This window comes from Pieris napi, chromosome 19 (genome assembly GCF_905475465.1).
Source record: "Pieris napi chromosome 19, ilPieNapi1.2, whole genome shotgun sequence".
NCBI lineage: Eukaryota > Metazoa > Arthropoda > Insecta > Lepidoptera > Pieridae > Pieris > Pieris napi.
This window is the reverse complement of record NC_062252.1, coordinates 5,687,499-5,709,501: the sequence shown is the minus strand read 5'-3', so window position 1 is coordinate 5,709,501 and position 22,003 is coordinate 5,687,499. Positions and strand designations below refer to the sequence as shown.

General features: G+C 31.9%; 2 protein-coding genes across 3 annotated transcripts; both read left to right on the top strand.

Annotated features, from left to right (window-relative positions):
- The first annotated feature begins 448 nt into the window (after positions 1-448).
- LOC125059282 (cytochrome P450 CYP12A2-like) lies at positions 449-9,452 on the top strand. 2 transcript variants are annotated; one of them, XM_047663649.1, is made up of 10 exons: positions 449-666; positions 2,561-2,676; positions 3,632-3,759; positions 4,222-4,334; positions 4,882-4,998; positions 5,336-5,611; positions 6,160-6,316; positions 6,981-7,193; positions 7,631-7,802; positions 9,007-9,452. In XM_047663649.1, exons 1-10 carry the CDS (start codon positions 611-613, stop codon positions 9,156-9,158), a joined length of 1,500 nt encoding a protein of 499 aa, XP_047519605.1. In that variant the 5' UTR covers positions 449-610; the 3' UTR covers positions 9,159-9,452. The 2 variants fall into 2 exon arrangements, with proteins under 2 accessions (XP_047519605.1, XP_047519606.1); XM_047663650.1 differs by lacking the exon at positions 3,632-3,759.
- A 30-nt stretch (positions 9,453-9,482) lies between these two features.
- LOC125059281 (cytochrome P450 CYP12A2-like) lies at positions 9,483-21,622 on the top strand. The gene is made up of 11 exons (XM_047663648.1): positions 9,483-9,604; positions 9,686-9,797; positions 10,112-10,230; positions 12,730-12,857; positions 14,466-14,578; positions 14,806-14,922; positions 16,700-16,978; positions 18,168-18,321; positions 18,836-19,048; positions 20,422-20,593; positions 21,431-21,622. The coding sequence occupies exons 2-11, from the start codon at positions 9,745-9,747 to the stop codon at positions 21,580-21,582; spliced, it is 1,500 nt and encodes a 499-aa protein (XP_047519604.1). The 5' UTR covers positions 9,483-9,604; positions 9,686-9,744; the 3' UTR covers positions 21,583-21,622.
- The last annotated feature ends 381 nt before the right edge of the window (positions 21,623-22,003 follow it).

Below are 22,003 nucleotides of genomic sequence, written 5' to 3'. Positions count from 1 at the left end.
GATCACTATGAACTTTAAATATTTTTCAAAATAGAATTAAGTTATTAAGGTAAAAAAAATTGTCTCAAATAAAAGTCTTATAATATTTCTGGCTTTGAAACTAATTGAAATCGAAGTAATTATAAGTAAACATATTTTCATTACCTTCCTTTCTTATCCTATCTAATCACAGATTACTGCCTCATTACAACATTATCTAAATACAATACGACAGAAGACGAATTCACGTTAGCTAAAAGCGTAATTAAACATATTAATTGGGTTTTATAAATAATGGTGCTAGAATCTAAGATGAAGAAAATTTTAGATAATACGTACAGGTTTACACCAAATACAATTTCTTTTTTTTACAATTCGCACGTTATACGAAAAGTGTGCACTGCGCATATACTCATAGTCTATCAATAGAGAAGACCAAAGACAATAGAATTGTCTATTGACAATAGTACTGTCATCCGTGAACCTGTGAAGCGCGCCAAAACGCCTACTAGACCTTAAACCCTAGATTGTGTATTTTTCGTTGAACGTACCTGAATATTATTTTTTACATGTAGTATTAGTTGTCAGCAAGCAACTATTTTAAATAAAACACATTATAGTTAGTAAAAATATGCAGTTATTAAGAAAAATATTGCCAGTCTTAGGTTCATCTAAAAAAAGTTTAAGGTAAGAATACTCATTTTAAAAGCATAGCATTACAGTATTACAAATAATTGTTCTAAACATTATGTGCAAATAAATCTATTGTAACAAAAATTTTGAAGCTAGACTTGTAATGACTAGGATTGACGTAATTTGCAGGTATGTTAGTTCCATTTCATACTACCTTACAATTCATGCTAAATGTTTAGATCAAATACTTCTGTCTATACATATTTAGTATAAAGAATAGGATATTCGAAAATATCTCTTAGAAAATCAACAAATTATTTTTAATTTAAAAAGTTGTAAAATTTATTCAATTATGTATCAGCTAACATAGGTTTTGCTACACAAAGTAATTCAAATTCGCTGAGTTTCTAAACAGGCCTTCTTACCTCCTCCTATTTATCTCCACAAATGCAATACTGGTTATACGATGGAAAAATTAAATCAATAATTTTTACCGATACGAGTTTTATTGATTTATATTATAAAAAAATACTCGTAGAATTTATCACCTCATCCTGATATTAAGGCGGTTAAAAAGTAGATGAATATTTCATGGCGTAGATCAAATCAAAACTTATTAATCATATTGGTAACTATATACACTTATGAATGTTAATATGAAATAAGGAAGATCAAAGATGTCAGAACATTTGGCTACCAATATCTATTTGATCCGTTATGTTTCAATGTTATCTATTCTATACTAGCAGCCCCCTCGAATTTTGTTTCGCGTTCAGATTTTTTTACTTAGACGACCTTTTTAGTAGCTACATACTAACATATAGAACATTTTTTCTACGCGATCCCATAGAGACTGGTCGCTTTTCTGGAATAAAAACTGGTTTTTAGGTTTCCCGTGCAATCTTTATCTCCATATAAAGTAGAGTTCAAGGAGTAGATAAAAAAAAATTACTCAAATTGCGTTCACGCATATTTTGCATTCATTTTTATTTATATACGTATAGATAACAATAAAACCGTTTATCTAAAAGGGGTGGCAAAAAAAGTAAAAAATGTAAAGAACTACAACCATTACGCTAACTATCACTTGACATATGCAAACAAAATGTCATAATAATAAAGAAGCAAACGCTTAGCATTAGCGGTCGAATTAGGCACGCACTTACATAGTGAGAACAAAACACAAACATTAAACGCCGACATATTTTAAAGGTCACGAACATATTGGTTTTCAAAGTCATGATAACAGCTGACACAAAACGTTATCAATATAACGTGTTATCTGTGTATGATTAGATAATCTCACGTAAATATAAAGCAAATACATATGATGTATATATTTAACTTTATAAATTATGAATATTACCTATTAGACTAAGAACTTGTTTAACCTTACTGCTAAAAGTATTATTGAGTGGTATTAATGTTTAATAACACTTCTTATAACGTTCTAAAGGCCACATTATTTGTGGTGTGAAACGATTAAATAATTTAATTAAATGTATGCAATATCAAGGCTAAGTCTAAGTCAGTCTGTTTCAATTTATTTCAATTGTTCTACAAATATAAATATTACATAATTCCCCAAACGATAATTTAAATGAGATCTAAAAAACGATTTATCAACATCCATGTCCTTATCTAATATAATTTATAAGCCATTTCTTTACAAGCTTTATACACATTTCGCGAGCAGCTTGTTCTTAATATTCAAAACATATATATATATTATATAGCTCGGTTATTAAATGGACATAGGGTTGAACCCAAAGGTCACTGATTCTAACGCAGATGAAACTATAATTGTTTCTAGTTGGATATAAGTATCACATCTTTGTCTTGAAACTGATCCTTACAACAGGCACAGAGCACAGCCGTATTCCAATAGAAGCACTTTTTTCTAAATATAAAAAAAACTTTATACAAAATACAGTAAAAATATTTCCAGATTTTGTTCATTGAAGGGAAATGAGAATGTTAATTCAAATCTTAAATCATGGAAAGAGATTCCTGGACCTTACTCATTACCAATCATTGGACAGACTTTGCATTTTTTGCCGGGAGGTAAGCAATAATTATTGTCATTACTTAAAATTGTAATGTATTTATTTTAAATAATTTATAAGTTTTGGACCGAATTTCATACCTTATTCTTAGATTCTTAGATACATATTAATTTAGCTTAGTCAGAAATTGCAGATATTTCGTATTCTTAATTACGTTAAATAGTTTTGATATTTTTTTAACTTATTTATAAAAACACTCTTGCAATAACAGGCGACCCTAAATTGACAAGAGTGAATAAAATTTACAGACGAAACAAAAGTAAGCAAACATACGAAATTAATTTAACAAAGTTACATAATAAAAAATACAAGAAATTAACTAACTACTATAGGCACTAACAAATATTAGAACTTTTGCCAGTTCACTCAACGGACAATGAAAAGGTCCGTTAATGCCCTTATCAAAAGGTTAGTCCCAAATTGTTTTAGGACATCGAGGTGTTTTAAAAACAAGGAAATTTTAATGGAAATATTACCTTACACAAGCGACCAGTCTCTCCTTTCATTTTTACTCGCTTTATATTAGCTTCACCTGTATGTATGCATGTATGTAACCGACTCCTTCGGACTCGATTTTGACCCACTTTTAACGGACAGATTTAATTCAAACTTTGCGCACCTGTCAAAGATCGATGACAATGCAATAATCCGAAAAAAAATTAAAAAAATTAACTAAAAAATAAATAATAGTTAAAAAAAACACGCTTTTAAAGCACATCAAACTAAAAAGTGAAAAATAATTCCTAATTTAGGCTGAAACTGAGGCACTTTTTAGTTTGATGTGCTTTAAAATGGTTTTTTTTTAACTATTATTTATTTTTTATTTTAATGAACCAATATTGTTTTGTAGTAGAAGAAAGAATCCCAATTTCTTACCCCTCACATAAAAAAGCCTGCTTAATTGGTCATGAATAGCTAATAACTAACAAAAAGTAATCGCCATATAATTGTAGGATCACTCGCTAATCGTGAAATAATGTTGAATACACTTTACGATAAATTTGGACCTATTGTACGATTGGAAGGAAAATTTGGTGGACCAACACTGATATTCATTTTAGATGCGGAGGCTGCTGCGCTAGTAAGTTCCGTTCAATTAGAATTTTTGTAAACAAATCACATAAAAGAGTATAAATAAAAAAGCTACTCCATTCATTTCCTACTTAAATTTACTCTAATGTATTGATTACACAAGAACAACTATTATAATTCATATTTGTTACACAAATAATTATTAACTTTTTTAAATTATTACTTACAATTTTGGTAGGAATTTTAGCCTCAAAAATAAAGCATCCATCTAGGGTAAAACCAGCTGCGAAAGCCTATAGCTAGTAAGTATAATAATAATATACTTTAATAGAAACTTATCAAATGCGATGATGCGAAATTTGGCTTAGAAAGTGACGCAATAATTTTTGGTATATTTTAAACTTTACAAAATAACCATACAAGTATAAATAATTGTTTTCGGATTGCATGTTTAGAATGATTGAAGGCTTGTGTTTATTTACATTTAAAGAAGTAAAATTATATTTTATAGATTTTAAGAGGCGAAAACTGGATGCCCGTTCGTCCCGGATTTAGGAGTTTAGAGTACTACAGAAAGAAAGTTATTCCCTACAGTTCTGATCAATTAACGGGCCTCTTGACTGAGTAAGAACCTTAAACAGTTGCAATTATTTACAGCTGTTTCATTGTACAGGAAGTTTGTCTCCACGTATTTATATAGAAACTGATATTGATATAACCTAGCTTAATTATCGTACAAGATTTATATTTTCTTTATTAAAAAAGTTCCGTTACCTGGAGGGTAAGCGGGTATGACATAATTTTTTTTTTTCTATATCTTATTAATCATCTATGCACAGAATTAGCTAACTTGACACATGACAGCGATTTCTGTTTCCATTTATTTAAAATGCCAAGGCACTATTTAATTCTGTCGGATAATAATTTCAAAATTGGTTCCATCATTGGAGAGTTACAAAGTACGGATACTGAACCTTGTAGTATTACTTTACGTGTGCCTACGTGAGTTTGTTTCGTAGATTCCAATTCATGCATTGCCTAGATTCGAATGCACGACCCTCGCTCTAGTAAGCTATTAAGAATTTACTTTATTTGACTCAGTGAAATAAATCTAGGAAGGTGGAATAGCCGAGCATTGAGGAACAAAAAATAATACCGAACAATTTTACAGTCATGGTGAACCATGGAAAAAATTCCGGTCAATAGTAAACCCAATAATGATGCATTCGAAAACTATTAAACTCTACAGCAAAATATTGAACGAAGTTTCAGATGATACAGTTACAAGGTAATATTTCCTTCTCATAATGTAAATTCATCTAGTTATTAATGTCTTGAACATAAAAATAATAATGAAATAAACCCAACTATTTATTTCAGAATTCATATTTTTCACTTTTGAAAAGAATGAATTAAAAATCACTCCCAATGACATCAAAACCTGATGAGGTCTAAAAATACTCAAAATAAATTTTCATATAGATTTTAATTATTTTATTAACCTATATATTAAATAATCATAAAATTAAAAAAACACTATGGCAGTCATAGACTAAAAATAATACCATAGGTAAATAGAAGTTGAACCAAACGACAAATATTTAAAAAAAATACTATATTTTTAGAATGAAATATGAACGTAATGACAAAAATGCTATTGAAAATATCGATGACGTAATATCGTTATGGGCTTTGGAAACGATTGGTGTAGTGGCTCTGGGTGGTCGAATAAACTGTCTTGATCTAAATCTACCTGAAGATTCTCCCGCCCGAAGACTCATTCAAATTGCCCACGATATATTTGTTCTAATAAACAAATTGGACTTTCGACCAAGTTTATGGCGATACATTTCAACACGGAACTATAGAAAGCTAATGAATTGTTATGCTGAACAAAAAAGGTAACATTTATTTTTATTATTAGTGTACTTTTGATTTTCCTATCTTCTATAAAGTTTGTAGCATCGCAATTAGTGTATGTCAAGAGCCGAACAGACATTTCAAGGTCTTTGGGGCGGACTACACCTTGCAAAGCCTGGCTTACTGACACATCCTGATCGAGGTAGGTGAGGCGAGTCAGTCATCCGCTCATTCAAGGTTCGGTTGTATCAATTCGGAAGGTACTGGGGTTCAGAATGCTTAATGTGGATTATGAAGATTGTCAAAACATGTCAATCGTATTTTTGTAGAAGAAAGGGATTCAAAAAGTTATTTCAAAATAATGTCCCTAATAAATTTCTTATTATGCCCTGCATTCCAATGCTTCTCTGAAATCGCAATCTGGTCTTGAGTACTTTTAAATCTACCAACTACCTACATAAAAATGTGTTGACTACTCTGGAAACTAAATCCGCGTTATAGAATAAGGATAATAAGAGTCTGGGTGATGAAGATTCAAGTTTTGATTTTCGCTATTTAACATTTTACCAAAAATATAAAAATGTTTCAGCATAAGCGAGTACTTCCTTAAAAAGGCGATGGAAGAATATAAATCTAAGGGAAGGAAAGATGATGAAGAGAAAAGCGTTCTTGAAAAACTTTTGGAAATAGATGAGAAAGTGGCCGTCATCATGGCGACGGACTTACTATTTGCTGGCGTGGACACAGTATGTATTATGATCTATATACTAATATGGTCTCGTACTGTTACAAGCGATTTGTGACATTTAAATTTTCGAACAGAAAAATAAATTTGTAAATTTAAATTTGTCTGTTATGAAACCCACAACTAAACAACTGTTGTCTAACTCAGTCAAATTGTTTTTCACTCGATTTCTAGCAAATTTTGGATTTATTTTTAAATTTGTCATTCAATCAGTTCCTTCTATTATATATTTTTAACTAACCGGCCACAAACCAAATGTCATCACTAATGCATGGTTTCGTCTTTCGTCTAGCTTTTGTTTCTGGTATCAAGATATTATACCCTAATATATACATTGTCTTTGCAATGCCTATAAAAACTTTTTGGCCCGACGTATCTTTCCACAATTATAATAGCCAAACGCCCTGTAATTTTCCGATTGCAAAAAAAAGATATTTTAAAAATAAAAGTTTGTTCGCATTCTTAAGGGTAGGCTATTCTATCGGCATGTTGTATAGACTTCTAAAGTCTTAAAGGATACTTAATAAAAAGTACCTACATGAAGTCATCATATAATTCTTCTTTGTTTGAAGATTTCCTTAGCACCTGATTGATTCCCATACATGTATGTATGTAGTAGTATATAGAGCATTTATCATTTATTTTGAGTTTTTTTTTATTTCCAGTCTGCACACACAATGTTAGCAACATTATACCTACTAGCAAAAAATAAAGATAAGCAAGAAAAACTAAGACACGAAATAATGTCTCAGAATGAGAAGAAACCCTACTTGAAAGCCTGCATTAAAGAATCCTTACGTATAATGCCTATTGTAGCTGGAAATCTTAGGATGACCACTAAAGATTATAATGTTTTAGGTTATAATTTACCGAAAAACGTAAGTACATATTAACAATTACATAACTGGTTTACGATTTCTAGTTTTATTACATTGATAATTTGATGCGATTAAACGCTATTCAATTGTTTTTGTTTTGTTTACAAATAAAAATACTCCTTGCAATATTTGTTTCTATATATTCGTGTATATAGTATGGTGTACGTCCGCGTACGTAGATACTTTTATAATGTTATACATACTTGAGCGAAAGAAAATACGTTACAATAACATAATTTCTTCAATACTTAACAGTTATCCCTACTACTTAAACCCGAATTTGAACAAAGAATAACAAAAGAATACCTTTCGCGCATTTTTTCAGTTTTTTTATTTGGTCCGCACAGATTATATTTTTCAGCCAGCAACGTGTTCATGCAATATTGTAATTGGTCTCTTTGGTGATCGAAATAATATTGTTGTCGTTTTTTTCACAGACATTAGTAACATTTGCTCACCAGTTTTTGTCAACGAGTGAGCAACATTTTCTACGTTCAAAAGAATTCATTCCTGAACGTTGGCTGGTTGAAAAGACTGATCCCTTGCATTATGGAAGGGCACACCCATTTGCGTGTAACCCTTTTGGCTTCGGTGTTAGGAGCTGCTTAGGTGAGTACAATTTAAGATGTTTATTTCGTAAATATGACATAAATAAATAGGGTCTCTTTAGCGAGGAAAATTATTGACTGAAGAAGGAATAAATTCTATAAAAATGTGTAATACGTAAACGAAAGAATTATCACCATGCAATATCTTTACATTTGTTTAATAACATCATGTCATTCAGTTAGATTTGCAAAAATATGCGGCATTCATAGACTAAAAAGCTTCATAGACGAAATGAATTTAAAAAGGACAAAGTATGAAACGGGTCCAGCAAAGGATTTCACTGTCACTTTGTCGTCGCTTCCATAACTATTGCAATAGCATTTCGTACTTTTTTATTGAGCAATCCATACCAAGCGTTACTTTGAATTTATTTATTTAAACGGTTGCCCTTATTTCACATAATCACATACATACCTAACATTCTCCAAAGTGCAACAATTAAGATATTATTGAAGTGAAACTTCTTTATCGGCGTTGGGAAAAAATTGACTTACGCATACGCGTCACATTTTTCCGTTACGCGCCATCTTTTTCTTGTCCGGCGATTTCGGATCCAATTTATTGATTAGTTGCAAGATTTTTTTTTATGAAGTTTGCCTACCTCTGCAAACTAACTTCAGGCTTACCGCAACGTACTGTTATGTATACGTATATTGGTTAATTTTTTCACGTTATATTTAATTAATATTGCAGTATTATGTTTAGTTATAAATAGAAATTATGCTTTTAAATCATTATTATTTATGTCAAAAACCGTGTAGTGCGTTTTTAAAATGTATAAAATTTATATTAATAACAAAAATATATAATAAAAATAAGGTAAAATTAGGTTTTCGAAAAATAAGGTCTTAAAGAGGTTTCACATCTTACGTATGTACACTAGTACACGCACAGTTTTTTGTTTTTTTAATTTTAATAGCCTATAAAGACCTATAATCCAAAAAATAATAATATAAAGACTTAAAAATACACAACATAAGTAACGCAAGGAACAATTCAACAGTATTCAGTTGTACATAATATTACAGTTTCATCAATCTCCATATAATGGAACGAACAAGAAACACACACTCAAACAGTGCTATTAATAAATTGAACACGATTACGTTAAATTGTCTATGGTTCATTTTAAAATTATCTATGACTATTGCCTCTTTATTGTTCATACGAGCTATAGATGTATATATTAGTTTTGATGTTTTAGGTCGCCGAATTGCTGAGTTAGAACTGGAGATTTTAATTTCAAATATACTAAAGCACTTCAGAGTGGATTGGATAGGACCACCAGCTAAAACCAAAGTATACGGGATCAACTACGTCGTCGGACCATACTATTTTCTTTTCGAAGACTTGTAGCTATATTCATATTTTATAAAATTCAAAAATGGAACACGTTAATAGAAAAATTAAACAATTATGTAGTTCCATTTTTAAATCGAAGTGCGAAATTTGCATCATGAAGTAATGCGTATGTAATTTTTTGTTACGATTGTCTTTTGTTTCTCAATGATTCGATATCAAGACTAACGCTTGAAAAACGGCGGTTGGTATATTGTAACAGAATAATAATTTCAATCATGATTAATATTATTGTTTGTATTGATTTTTTGAATATATTTTGAGTGAAAAATAAATTATCTATGAACAGAATCCTTTTTAGTAGTTAAAACGAATGTGATCAAATGCACCGGTAGTGCGATAAACAACTTTATTTAAATTCCTATGAGTGAAGGTCATTTTATTTAGGAGCGCCTCAGAGTTAGATCGGAGTTAGAGGCAGAAGCATAACATTGTTCGAAAAGGTAAAATCGATAATTTAAAACAGTATCTAATGCGTTTTTTTTTTATTTTATATTTCTATAATCTGTGAATGTTTTTGTAAGATAAGATAAAGTTGATAAGCGAATTAAATTGCGCGTCAGTTGTGAATTGTGATGTAAACATGCACTCTATACGGAAATCTGTGTGTGTCGCTGTTACAAAGAACTTGAACAGGTATGTTTTTGTTTGTTTTTTTTTTTTCTTACTGGTAAGGTTAACCATCACCATCGTCTAAACGTTAATAGATTTTAAGAGTAATTTTTAGCCAGCTTTTTTAGGTTTTCTGCATGTTTCGTTTGTTACCTAGACGGAACAATAAATTATAGGTTTATTACAATATTTATAATAAAATATGGTTGAGACAAAATTGATATTGATAGTCCAACCAGGCAGCCCCTGTGTTGTGGGTGACTAGACAAACAAGACAGTTCTTCCGTGGTACATTCATGTTGAAAATACTATTATTTAAAGAATTTAACTGATTTCAGGACAGTGACAGTAAACAGTGCGATAAGTGAAGAGAATGCGCAATCAAAGCCATGGACGTCAATACCGGGGCCTAAATCTTTGCCCATTGTGGGGCAACTACATCATTTCTTGCCTGGAGGTAATCTTTATTGAAATATGCCTCTGGATCGATATATATATTGAACTGCCATTTAATTTGATATATGTAATCGATATGAAATTTGTGTGTTTTCGGTAGATCTTAGAATAGGTCATAAACAATTTTTTATAGGTACCCCTTTAGGGGCTGGTCCATGCCATTGTTTTAAATTTGGATTTTTTTAATTTGGCATTAAAAATTCATTTGATAAACCCATTTGTTAATATTAGTACTGTAATAATCTTTATCTGCAATTTACAACAGTTAATTAAATTATTATTCTGTTACAATAAACCAACAGTTAGTATTTTATACAATTCTAAACCATTTCAATTTAACACTTCTTCTTCGGGAGAACATTTTCTACACTAGCGCTTGTTCCTTGCTTAACAATACGTTGAAACGAATATTATATAATTGTTAAAAGGCGATAAAATATAATTAACATACTACAATAAGAATATATTGGGTTAGAATCCTGTTGAAATTTGTCGGGCTTAAATTCTTATATCTGATACCCATTCATATTTTTTGCGCCGCTAAAATCCCATTGGACCCAAATGGGGCGATTTTATAACCCTTTTTTATCACTTCTTTATACCACAATTTTATTAGAAAGAATAGCTGTTATTGTATAAGCCTTCGTAATAAATTTGAAAAGAAATTGTAGGCCTCGAAAGTCTACATAAAAGTCACATTTGGAAAATTAATTTATATTTTCGTCGCAATTAATGGACTTCATGTACTGGTCAACCAAAAATGACTTACATGTTGCGAAGACTGTATTTCAGTTACATAACAATCGTTTTTGTTTTCACGAAAGAATTATGTATCAAAATTAGTCCAGTAATAAATCCTTATAAGTATGTAAATAATTTAATCAATAATTTTAAATAATAAAAATAATTTTAAAATATATTATTAAGATCACCTGTACTTAGATAATTATAATAATTGTCCGAGTGCATATCCTGTTGCGCAGTGTAATAGATATCATTTCAATTTTGCATAATTACTATTTACAAGTGTATGTGCGTGACGTCAGTCCTTGAGCATAAAGAGGCCTTGCTACCGTACCTGATATGACCATATCTTATTTTATTATAGACTAGCTGCGAACTTCGTTTCGCCCTCATATAATTTTTTTACTTAACCTACCTTTTTAGTAGCTACGTACCAACATATGGAACATTTTGCAATGCTACCCCATTGAGACTGTAAGTACTAAATAAAACAAAAAATTTCATATTTTTATATATTCCATTTTTTTATCCATAAAAACCGTCTTCAGAGTTCAAAGAATATTTTTTTTAATACTCGAAGTGGTCTAGCCGTCTTCGAGTTTCGCGCTTAGCAACATATTTTGCGATTCATTTTTGTTTATAAAGTTATTGTACGTGCAAACTCAATATTGAACAGCAAAGTCACTGCTCGCTCGTTTCATTTAATTGCACGCGATGGAAAAAATTGTGGACTTTTGCCATTGAATTCGCATTTTACTAAATATTTTCGTCCCACGATAAATTTATAGTTCCCGTTAAATTTACAAAAATATACGTACGACACGTTCATACTATATTTGTAATAATAATTACTTTTTCATTGATATGTTGAATAACTTTGTGTCAGTGCATTATATTAAATCCGAATAAGTACTATCGAGTGCGCTGAAAAGTTCGTAGGCTAGCTAATAGAAAAAGTTTTTTTTTTATAGAATTTGATTTGATTCTTCAATGTAGTTGCCTGCGAGAGTGATACACCGATTATTATAGATAGCGTTCATACACGTTTTCGATTCCATTTTTATAGTACGATTAGTCTTTAGCCTTAAAATAGGCTTCAGTTTCGGCGTAACATCTTTACAATGACTATGACAAAAGAATGCGTTTCGCGCGTTTTTACTTGTACATAATCTGTTTTTAAATTTGGCCGAGCGCGGTTTATTGTGTAACAGCCTTTAATGTTTTCACACAATGTTCGTCATCGACCTTTTTGGTGATTGAAACGTTTTCTGTTTTAAACCACATTCCAAATTTAAATAAATTACGGTAGGTACGTTTACCAACTATGTCTTTCCAAAAAGCATCTATTCAAGATGTGATGAACAATAGTTTCTCCAAATCCGTCCAATATACTAACACTTACCTTTCCAAGTGGTGCTAGAGAAGTACCATATAGCACGAATAATATTCAGTTCGTCGCAATAAATATTATATGAAAAGTTTAAGCAGTGCTTTGTTGCGAAACTAAACTGTATCTTGAACACCGTTAGGTAAACTATATGCAAAATCTACTTGTTCGATCTGTCACAAAACTGGCATTATCTTGACACAAACTATCGTAAAGTTCATCTATCTAAACGGTTACTTATCCCAATAAAACCACCCTAGAAAGTTTTATGTCCTCAGTGCTGCAATCTCCATGTGGTATTTTATCTAAATATGCTCCATAATGTTAACAAATTACAGATTTCCTCTATAAAACGGATATTCTTTTCAGGAATGTTCGCTGATCCAATAAAAATGTCAGAGGTGCTTTACGAAAAGTACGGTCCAATTGTCAGGTTCGATGGAAGATTTGGTTCACCAACTCTCATTTTCTTGCTAGATGCCGAAGCTTCTGCCCAGGTATTATAGTTTATCGGTATTGTATTGTTTATACTATTATAACGATAACGAATGCATAGTCAGTAAGGAGATTTGCTTTTGAACTGTGGGCAAACGGTCAGGAGGCTCACCTGATGTTAAGTGATTTAGCCGCCCTTGTTTTGAAGGACCCTAAGTCGAATTTGTTCGGAAACACTTTAATGGACTAATTCCACATAAAACCGTGCCGTGGCATTAAAAAACATTGTGGAACGACGGACGTCAATATTTTCGAGATTTTCTGTCTCTTTCATTGTTTAGCTGAATGACACATTTTTTGTGTTAGACATGAAAGTTTCCTAACGATGTATATGTTAACGTAAAATTGTAAACACCGTTAGATTGTAATCTATCTCGCGAGATTATAAACTGTCGAAAGATTGTGAACCTCAGCTTACTGCTTACAATTTAACGTATTATTATTCGGTAGATTGTACTACACTAACTTAGTTATCATTCAAACTTCTTTGGTCAATTACAAATTAATTTTACTTTCCAACAATTTCATATAACTACCGAATAATAATACGTTAAATTGTAAGCAGTTCGTTGAGGTTCACAATCTTTCGACAGTTTATAATCTCGCGAGATAGATTACAATCTAACGGTGTTTACAATTTTACGGTGACATATAAATACAAGCAATAGCCTAGTACAACATATTTTTAACGTCTATATTATAATATTATCATCAATTATGTCATAGTGAATACGAGTACTTTAAAGAATACCGAAAATGGGTTTTTAATGACACGGGTTGAGATAACAGACGTTTTACATAACCTTTTTTTAAAAACATAATAAAAGAACTGCCTTGCGATTCTGTAACTCACTTTTCGAACTCTCACAGCGGTTTTCGCAGTGGCGCGCTGAAATCAGTCGTGAAGCGGTCATTTTACGATTTGGCATTATGATAAACAATAAACTACAAGCTCCCACCGCTTGTCATGACGTAATGTGAAATTGCTTAACAGAATACCATGAGATTCCACAAATTGAAGGGAGCATTGTTAGTGCGAGGTGAACTCACGGATTAACAGAATCGCACGGCTAATATGATATGTGACTACCCGCTGAAGTGTTTCCGAACCAATTCGACTTGGGGACAAGAGAAGAGCGAGCTGTCCTTTAAAAAATACTAAAGGACTCATATCTATTACTTACGAAATGTGTCATCAGGTTTCCTCATCTTCTTTAGTTTATATTAGTGAAAAAAATAATTGTTACTTTATAGACAAAAATGTTTCCTTCGATCCATCATATTTTTTTAATTCCAAAATTGATTAAGTCCCAAAATTTTGTCCAATTGAAAGTTCGTTCCCATTCAAAATAAAATGTATCCCGTATTCTAGAACGTCAATAAAACTTGAACCTAGTTTTTAAGGCTTTTTGTGTTTGACATATTTAACGGCGCTCAAGACGAGATTGTGCCTTGATATATGGACCTCGACCTCGTGTGTCAATTGTTTTTCTGTATGGCATATAATAACAGTTTCGGGTGCATAGGCACAGAGGGCCAATCTGCTTTTCTATAAAATGATTGAATTATTCAAATATTTATGCAATTACAATTAAGAATTTTTATCACAGATTTTACGAAATGAAAATTGGTTGCCTGCTCGCCCGGGGTTTGCCAGTTTTGAACACTACAGAAAGCGATATAACAAGAATAAGCCGGACGAGCCGACTGGCCTTTTAACAGAGTATTTATTCATCATCATACATTTTAAAAATCACAATTTTCACCTAATTAATGCCTTTATAAATATGATAAATTGACGACTTTTTCCAATTTTTAAAATGTTTGTCATAACTCTAAACCTGCTAGATTAATGTTTTTTGGGGAGAGAAAGAAATTTTTCAAACGAATGTTGATACATCACTATGTCAATATGTACAGTTCAAGGGATTTGATAAATATTTCTTTCAGGCACGGAGAGGCATGGAGGAAGTTCCGAACAACGGTGAATCCGATTTTGCTGCATACAAAAACAATAAAATTGTATAGCAAAGTTCTAGAAGAAGTCGCTGAAGACATGGTCGCCAGGTCTGTATCTTTAAAAAAAACTGTGCCCAAACTTTAATATTTTCTACCAACGAACGAACCAGACTGGCATAAACTTTTTATTAATTTGACAGCGTTATTAAAAATCAGTTGAAAATAACTCAACATTAAACAAGTAGTTCTACTAAAATTAATGTTATTTATTTAAAAAACCTTACTAAAATCGAGTCATAGCTCTCAATTTTAACTCTCAAGAAATCTATATGAAATAGATGGACTCATTTCTTTAAAAATAATTACACGACAAATCGATAAACACCTCTTTCTGATTATTTTTAAAAGCGTTCTTTTGGAATAAGAAACTTGTAAATAATTTTGTAAAAGACTCCATGGTTTAAAATGTTGATACGTCATTCAATCGACGATGACGTTAAGTATGTATGAATGACAATTAACTCACTAAAAAACATGACGTTCGTTCACAAGTCACGTCATATGGACTGGGATGTGACGCCACCGTCGTACGCTTTTACTGCATTAGAGTCGATCCACCGAAAAAATTCGCAGTCGTATTTGAAACGGGTCCACGACTATTTACCGTATCTCAAGAGGCAAGCTGTTGTTAAGACTCGATAAGAATTATGTAAAAGTTACTAATGAATAATAATAATAAAAGAAAAAACGACCGGTGCTACCAATTGCGCTACACTGCCGCAATACAAAATGTGTGGTATAAGTAAACAAGTGAAAGTCGGGGTGACTTTCACTTGTTTACTTATTAGTTTTCAAGACGTTTTGTCAAAACTTTTAGACGAGTAGTCTATAGGTCGACTATACTGTCAGGTCGCTAACTGCCATGCGTGTTCAATACAATAATGCTTTTATTAGAATTAAAACAGGATCTCTGTTGAACCGGGTACGGGGCGATCGGAACAGCATCTTGAAGACTGTGGCAGATGAAGTGACTGTACACTTGTCGGTCACCGACTAGTGTATGCATAGATTTTTTCATATGTTTCATTTTTTTTTTATGTTTAGCTTTTTAATAATAATATACTAACGCTAGTCTGTAAGTTTATACTAAAATAATGATGGATTATTTTATCAGAACGAATAAAATAAATAAAAAAACCTCCCCAACTTTATTTATTGCACATATTACATGTGGTAAAACTGTATTTCAGGAGCCTTTGACTTCCCAGTTACATGTATTGAAGAAATATCGAGAGTTAATTATAACAATTTTAATAAGTAAAAAAAAAGTACGTGCTTCGTAAAAAACTTCTTTGGTAAACTAATTTTTAACTCTTGTTCAAACTTATACAAACTATAATACTTTAGATTTTCGAGACTTAGAGGGAGGGAAAAAGGAAAATATGTTAGGAATTTAATTGTCATTAAAATATTGTGTCGAAAGTTAATACAAAAATAATTTTAATTTTTTAAATTTATTTCTTGGATAATAAAAACACGTGACATTTTAATTTACAATTCGTCATTTGAGATTTCAATAAATTATTTGCATAAAATATAAAATACTAATAAATTATCTTTACGAAATTTTAATTTTACAAATAGAATTTCTATAAGGTAATATACCCTTCTCACTCTGTCACAATCGGTCTCAATCACTCTCTCCCTTTCGACAAAACGCTGCACATCTTCGTGACGTTCCGTAATAATTTTACCCTCATGCGCCTAAAGAAGTTTCACTTCAAAATTATAGTAAAAATACTCGTAATATCTTCGCTTAAACAAAAATTGAAGCTTATACAAAACGGACTCTAACGATATTTTAAAAGATTTTTTCGTCTTACAGAATGAGACACTTGCGTAAACAAGATAATACTATAGATGGAAAACTCGATACCGAAATGAATCTATGGGCTTTAGAATCCATTGGCGTGGTTGCTTTAGGAGGTCGGCTAAATTGCTTAGACCCAAATTTACCTGAAGACTCACCAGCAAGAAAACTCATACAGACTGTTCATGGTATTTTCAAAATGGCTGACAAATTAGACCTTAAGCCAAGTTTGTGGCGGTACATTGGTACTCCAAATTACTACAAAGCCATGAAGTACTATGAAGATCAAACAAAGTAAGTTTTCGTGTATTTTTATACTAAGACTAGTGAACTCGACACACGTTTTATACAAAGGTCTTCAATACAAAATTAAAAAAATACATATAATTATATATCTCTTCTGCTTCCTATTCTCGATTATGCAGACTCTGCACCTCTGATATGAATGAGCTACTTGACTAGATCGAACGCCAGCAGAATTTCTGCATACGTATCATATTTGGACTTAGAAAATACGACCATGAGTCTAAATTCCGCAGGCAGCTGGGGTAGTCGATGAGGACTTTTCACATTTCCTTTATAATAGTGTATTGAACAATCCTACCAATATTCAGCCAAGTGGGAATTTTTGTAACCTTACCCCTATTTTTTAGTCTAATTGTGGTGGCTACCTATTCCATTCAGACGTGACGCTCATCTTCTTCAACTTTTATACTCAATTCTTTTCAATCCCAAAACCCATTCTTATCTCAAAAAGCACTTCGAATTCTTAGGATCTTCTAACTATATGTTATGCTCTTCCATTAGGTGTTAATTGGAAATTCCATCCCACAGTTCATCCTTCATAGGTAATTCATTTAGGATCTCCGCTATTAAGTTGTGGAATAGGCTGCCCGACTCCATACGATTGGCTACCTCTCTATCATTTTTTTAAACTCTTCTGTATAAGCATTTCTTAACCTTATCCTATCCTGATCAATCGTGACTTGTGAAATTCTTGTATTTCCTTTTCTTTTGTATTGCATCCCTTGCCCTTGTCGCTGGAAAAAGACCATTCCGGCCAAGCTAAGCTGACCAAAATTGCCCAAGCTGAGCTCGGCTGTCAAGGCCTACAGCAAGACTCCCTTCAAAAAAAAAGCACAAGCATTATTCGTCTTACTTTCAAGAGATACTGTTAATGTTAATGACCCTTGATCTAGCCTTTATCTCATAATTTACCAAAACCCTTGTTTGTACTTGGAATCGCAGAACCAACTTTTTGTCACTTCTTAAAAATGATAATTTTCACTTCGTTGCATTACTTACAATGAGAACACTTAAATAATTAGGACAGCAATAGGTGGACTTAGCGTTTACATTCACATGGTACCGAATGTGCTCGGACTACCTCTTGCTGACCTTCTTAACAAACCACTCTCGTCTCATCCACTTTCATGACGAAATATGATTTCGACATCCCCGTTCAATTAATCAATGATTTCAGTTTGAGTCGATACTTTATCAATCAAGCACGAGAACAGTTTAAAACTAAGGACCAATCGAATTATGAAAAAGGAATCCTTGAGAAACTTCTAGAAATTGACGAGAATGTTGCTTATATAATGGCGGGTGACATGTTACTCGGAGGTGTTGATACGGTAAGTGTTGTAATGGAGAACGTACATTTTATTAATTACAAGGATAACTTTGGAGCTATTAGCAACGTAATAATAACATCTAGGTCACAGCTGAAAGGTTTCTGGGGAAAAAAAATTAAGTTCGTGAAACATTTTAATAAAAGGGCGAATCGAGAGCCGCGGGAAACCATGCTCATGCCTGTAAATATTTATATATACAACATAAATCCTATTATTCTTCGAATGTCGTTTTTAAATTATGTCCAATGCCGTAGCATCTTCCGTGGGCAACTTCATTCTGTTAATTTTGTGTCACGCTGCGTGCGCATCGTAAAATTTTTCATGATGCGCCTAAAGAAGTATAACTTCAAAAAATGTACTTACAGACTTATACAACTCATTAGAAGTCCGCCATTTTGCATGGATTTGTTTATTTGCATTTTTTTTAAATCCTTGGTGTTTGTGTTTATTACTTATTGAATTTTATTCGTTATTGCATTATAAAACTACCCTCAAATAAAATTTTCTATCCAAGGCCGCGAACACAATGCTAGCGACGTTCTATCTACTTGCGAAAAATCCCGAGAAGCAAAACAAATTAAGGGAAGAGATTTTATCCCGTTCAGAACAAAAGCCATACTTGAAGGCTTGCATTAAAGAATCGCTCAGAGTTAAGCCCGTAGTTGCTGGAAATTTGAGGGCAACATCAAAGGAGTATGATATTTTGGGATATAGAATTCCTAAAGATGTAAGTACGTTATATATTTAATAGTAATAAGCCTTAAATTAGTATAAGTGATGTGTTACTATGTGAAACCAGCTACCCACAGAAGTATTTCCGAACCAACTATCGACTTGACTTTGACAAGAAGAGACTGATTCTTAAAAAGCCGGCAACGGCTCGCGAGCTCTATGACATTGAGACTCTCAATTTCATAGGGCTGAGACTCTCACCCATGAACACTCTCAAATTGAGACATGACATGACATGACATGATGGGTGACATGGCACTGCATTTTTGGTTATAATTTAACTTACTCTGTCATTATAACCGACTTGTAAAATATTATCAATTTGACCTATAAAATATCATTGGAATCGAATAGTATAATAATCTATTTAGCCAAAACATGTGTTATAATTTCGTAAATGCATGTATGTTTGTTTAAAAATTTCTCTAAATAAATTAAATGTCATATCTATTTTTCCAACATAGGAAAAAGTCAAAGTTTCATCAAAATCAGTTCAGTTTAAACACAGTATAAGCTCTTTATACCGTCAATCGTTTATAACCACAAACTCTCTATAACGTAAAAATGTGTTAAATTTATTTGGGTTAACCCAATTCCCATACATTACTTCTATGCTCCCTTCTACGGAACCTCTCTATAACGAATAAATATGCTCGGTCCCGTCGTTATAAAGAGTTGACATTATATATATATATATATTATATTATTGTTTATTTAACCTAACCTTGTTACACAAAATAGTTTAAAAATTGAGTTACATAAGTTTTTAAAGGTTAATTAAGTCTGATTAAGATTGGCTAGTTTTATTAAGTAGTTTTTATGTGTGTAAAGTTTGATATGTCGATATTTATTACTGCTTAGAAATATTAATAATACAAAATATGTTAGTGATTTGCAGAAATGATACTTGATCACAGACTGAATGTAGGCATTTATGAATTTAATCTTTTATTTTATTTATTTAACACTTAGAAATTATAATCATTCAATAATAATGAGAGCGACGGATTGCGGACGCATTCAAGCTCTTCCAGGCAACCTTATAGGAAAAATTTAATTAAATAAGGGCGCTAGAAGTGCTTTATTTTTACTTAACTTTCGTTAGAGCAGTGTTGGCTTCAGCGTGCGACTCTCATCCCTGAGTCATGGGTTCGATACTCGGCAAGACTTTCTATGTGTAGAAAAATATCGTGAGGAAACCTAAAAAGTCGACGGTGTGTGTCAGGCACAGGAGGCTGATCACCTACTTGCCTATTAACAAATAATGAAACAGATACAGAAATCTGAGGACCTAAAAAAGTTGATAGCGCCACAGATTTTTTACCTTCTTTATCGTGATCGCAAAAATGTATGAAAACCAATTTCCAGATGTTTGTGACATTTGGACACCAATTCCTATCAATGTCTGAGGATCATTTCCCGAGAGCGAAGGAATACATTCCAGAACGTTGGCTCGTTGATAAGACTGACCCACTCCACTATAGAAACGCCCATCCGTTTGCATATAACCCATTCGGCTTTGGAGCTAGAAGTTGTATAGGTAATATTTTTGTTTATTTCACTATTAATTACGGAATAATTTTAGAATTATTCTTTAAGGGTCTGTTTCACAATGTACGTATAAGTTCTGCATAAGTTCCAAATTAGCTATTTATTACTTATTGGTACGATAAACACAATTGTTGCGTTTCACGACTGTCAGATAGCGCTATTCGTCACATAAAGTCCGTCATAAGCTATGAGTCCGATGAATGTCAAATAGCACAATTTATCTTTCAAATAACAGACCCTAAAAATAATAATTTTTTTAGAAATTTTATTAAAAACATAATTTGTGAAATATAAATATTACATGTTTAAACTGAATCACTTCCAATATTCTGTGATTTTTAAGGGCGATGTTTTGTGAAACGTAATATATTTACGACTTTAATGCAAAAATCAGTAAAAATTATACTTTAAATTTAATAAGGAGCGCAAGAAGTGCAAAAACACCATAACATATTATATTATATTTATTTTTGTCAATAAAAACTAATTTTCACAATTGACCTGCACAACTTGTTTCTACTTGTTTTACTTGAAAATCTACTGTATATAGATGTGAGACTACTACTTATATACAAAGATCTGATAGTAACGTAATATTAAAGTTTATACTTTGTTCAAAGCCATGTTAGTCCCGTATTGGGACTTCATATTTCTGAGTTGGGTTTCATTTAAAGTTAAATTTGTAGATAGAAAGATAGAAGTATTTTCTTCATTTATTTCAGTATCCTTACCTGATAATACGTAAAAAATGCTCTATATAATAAACCTACCAATTGAACTATAAAAGCTGTTTACGTGCTTTTTATACCTTAATCGATTTTTCCAGGTCGGCGTATAGCAGAGTTAGAGATAGAAACCTTCCTCTCGAAGACCATAGAAAACTTTGAAATAGAGTGGACAGGGGGGGAGCTTAATGTGCGTCCAGCCTCTCTGAACTACATCGTGGAACCTTTTAACTTCATTTTTAAAGATGTTTAAATTACACTATTTTTGTGGCAATAGACTTTTAATATAAACCTGATCGTTTATCATTTAAATGTTTCAGTATATATTACTTTTCAAAATAATTGATGATACATTTGTCCCACACAATTAGGGACGGGAAAGACACTTTTCTAAGTTTCGTTGACTATACTTCTTTAGGCCAGTACGAGAGAGGTGATAATGTAAAGGAATGACGCCATTGAGCCACGTAACTAAAACTAAACAAAAATAAAAAAAATAAAAAGTGTGTGTGTGTCAACTACGACGCACGATTGGAGTTTACTCCTTACGAACGATAAAATGGCGATAATGTTCTGTGGCTGTCGACCATATTTTCATACTAAAGGTGGTAAGAATATATGTTTTTATAATATTAATGTTTGTAGTAGTAATAAAACGTACCTACATCATCTAT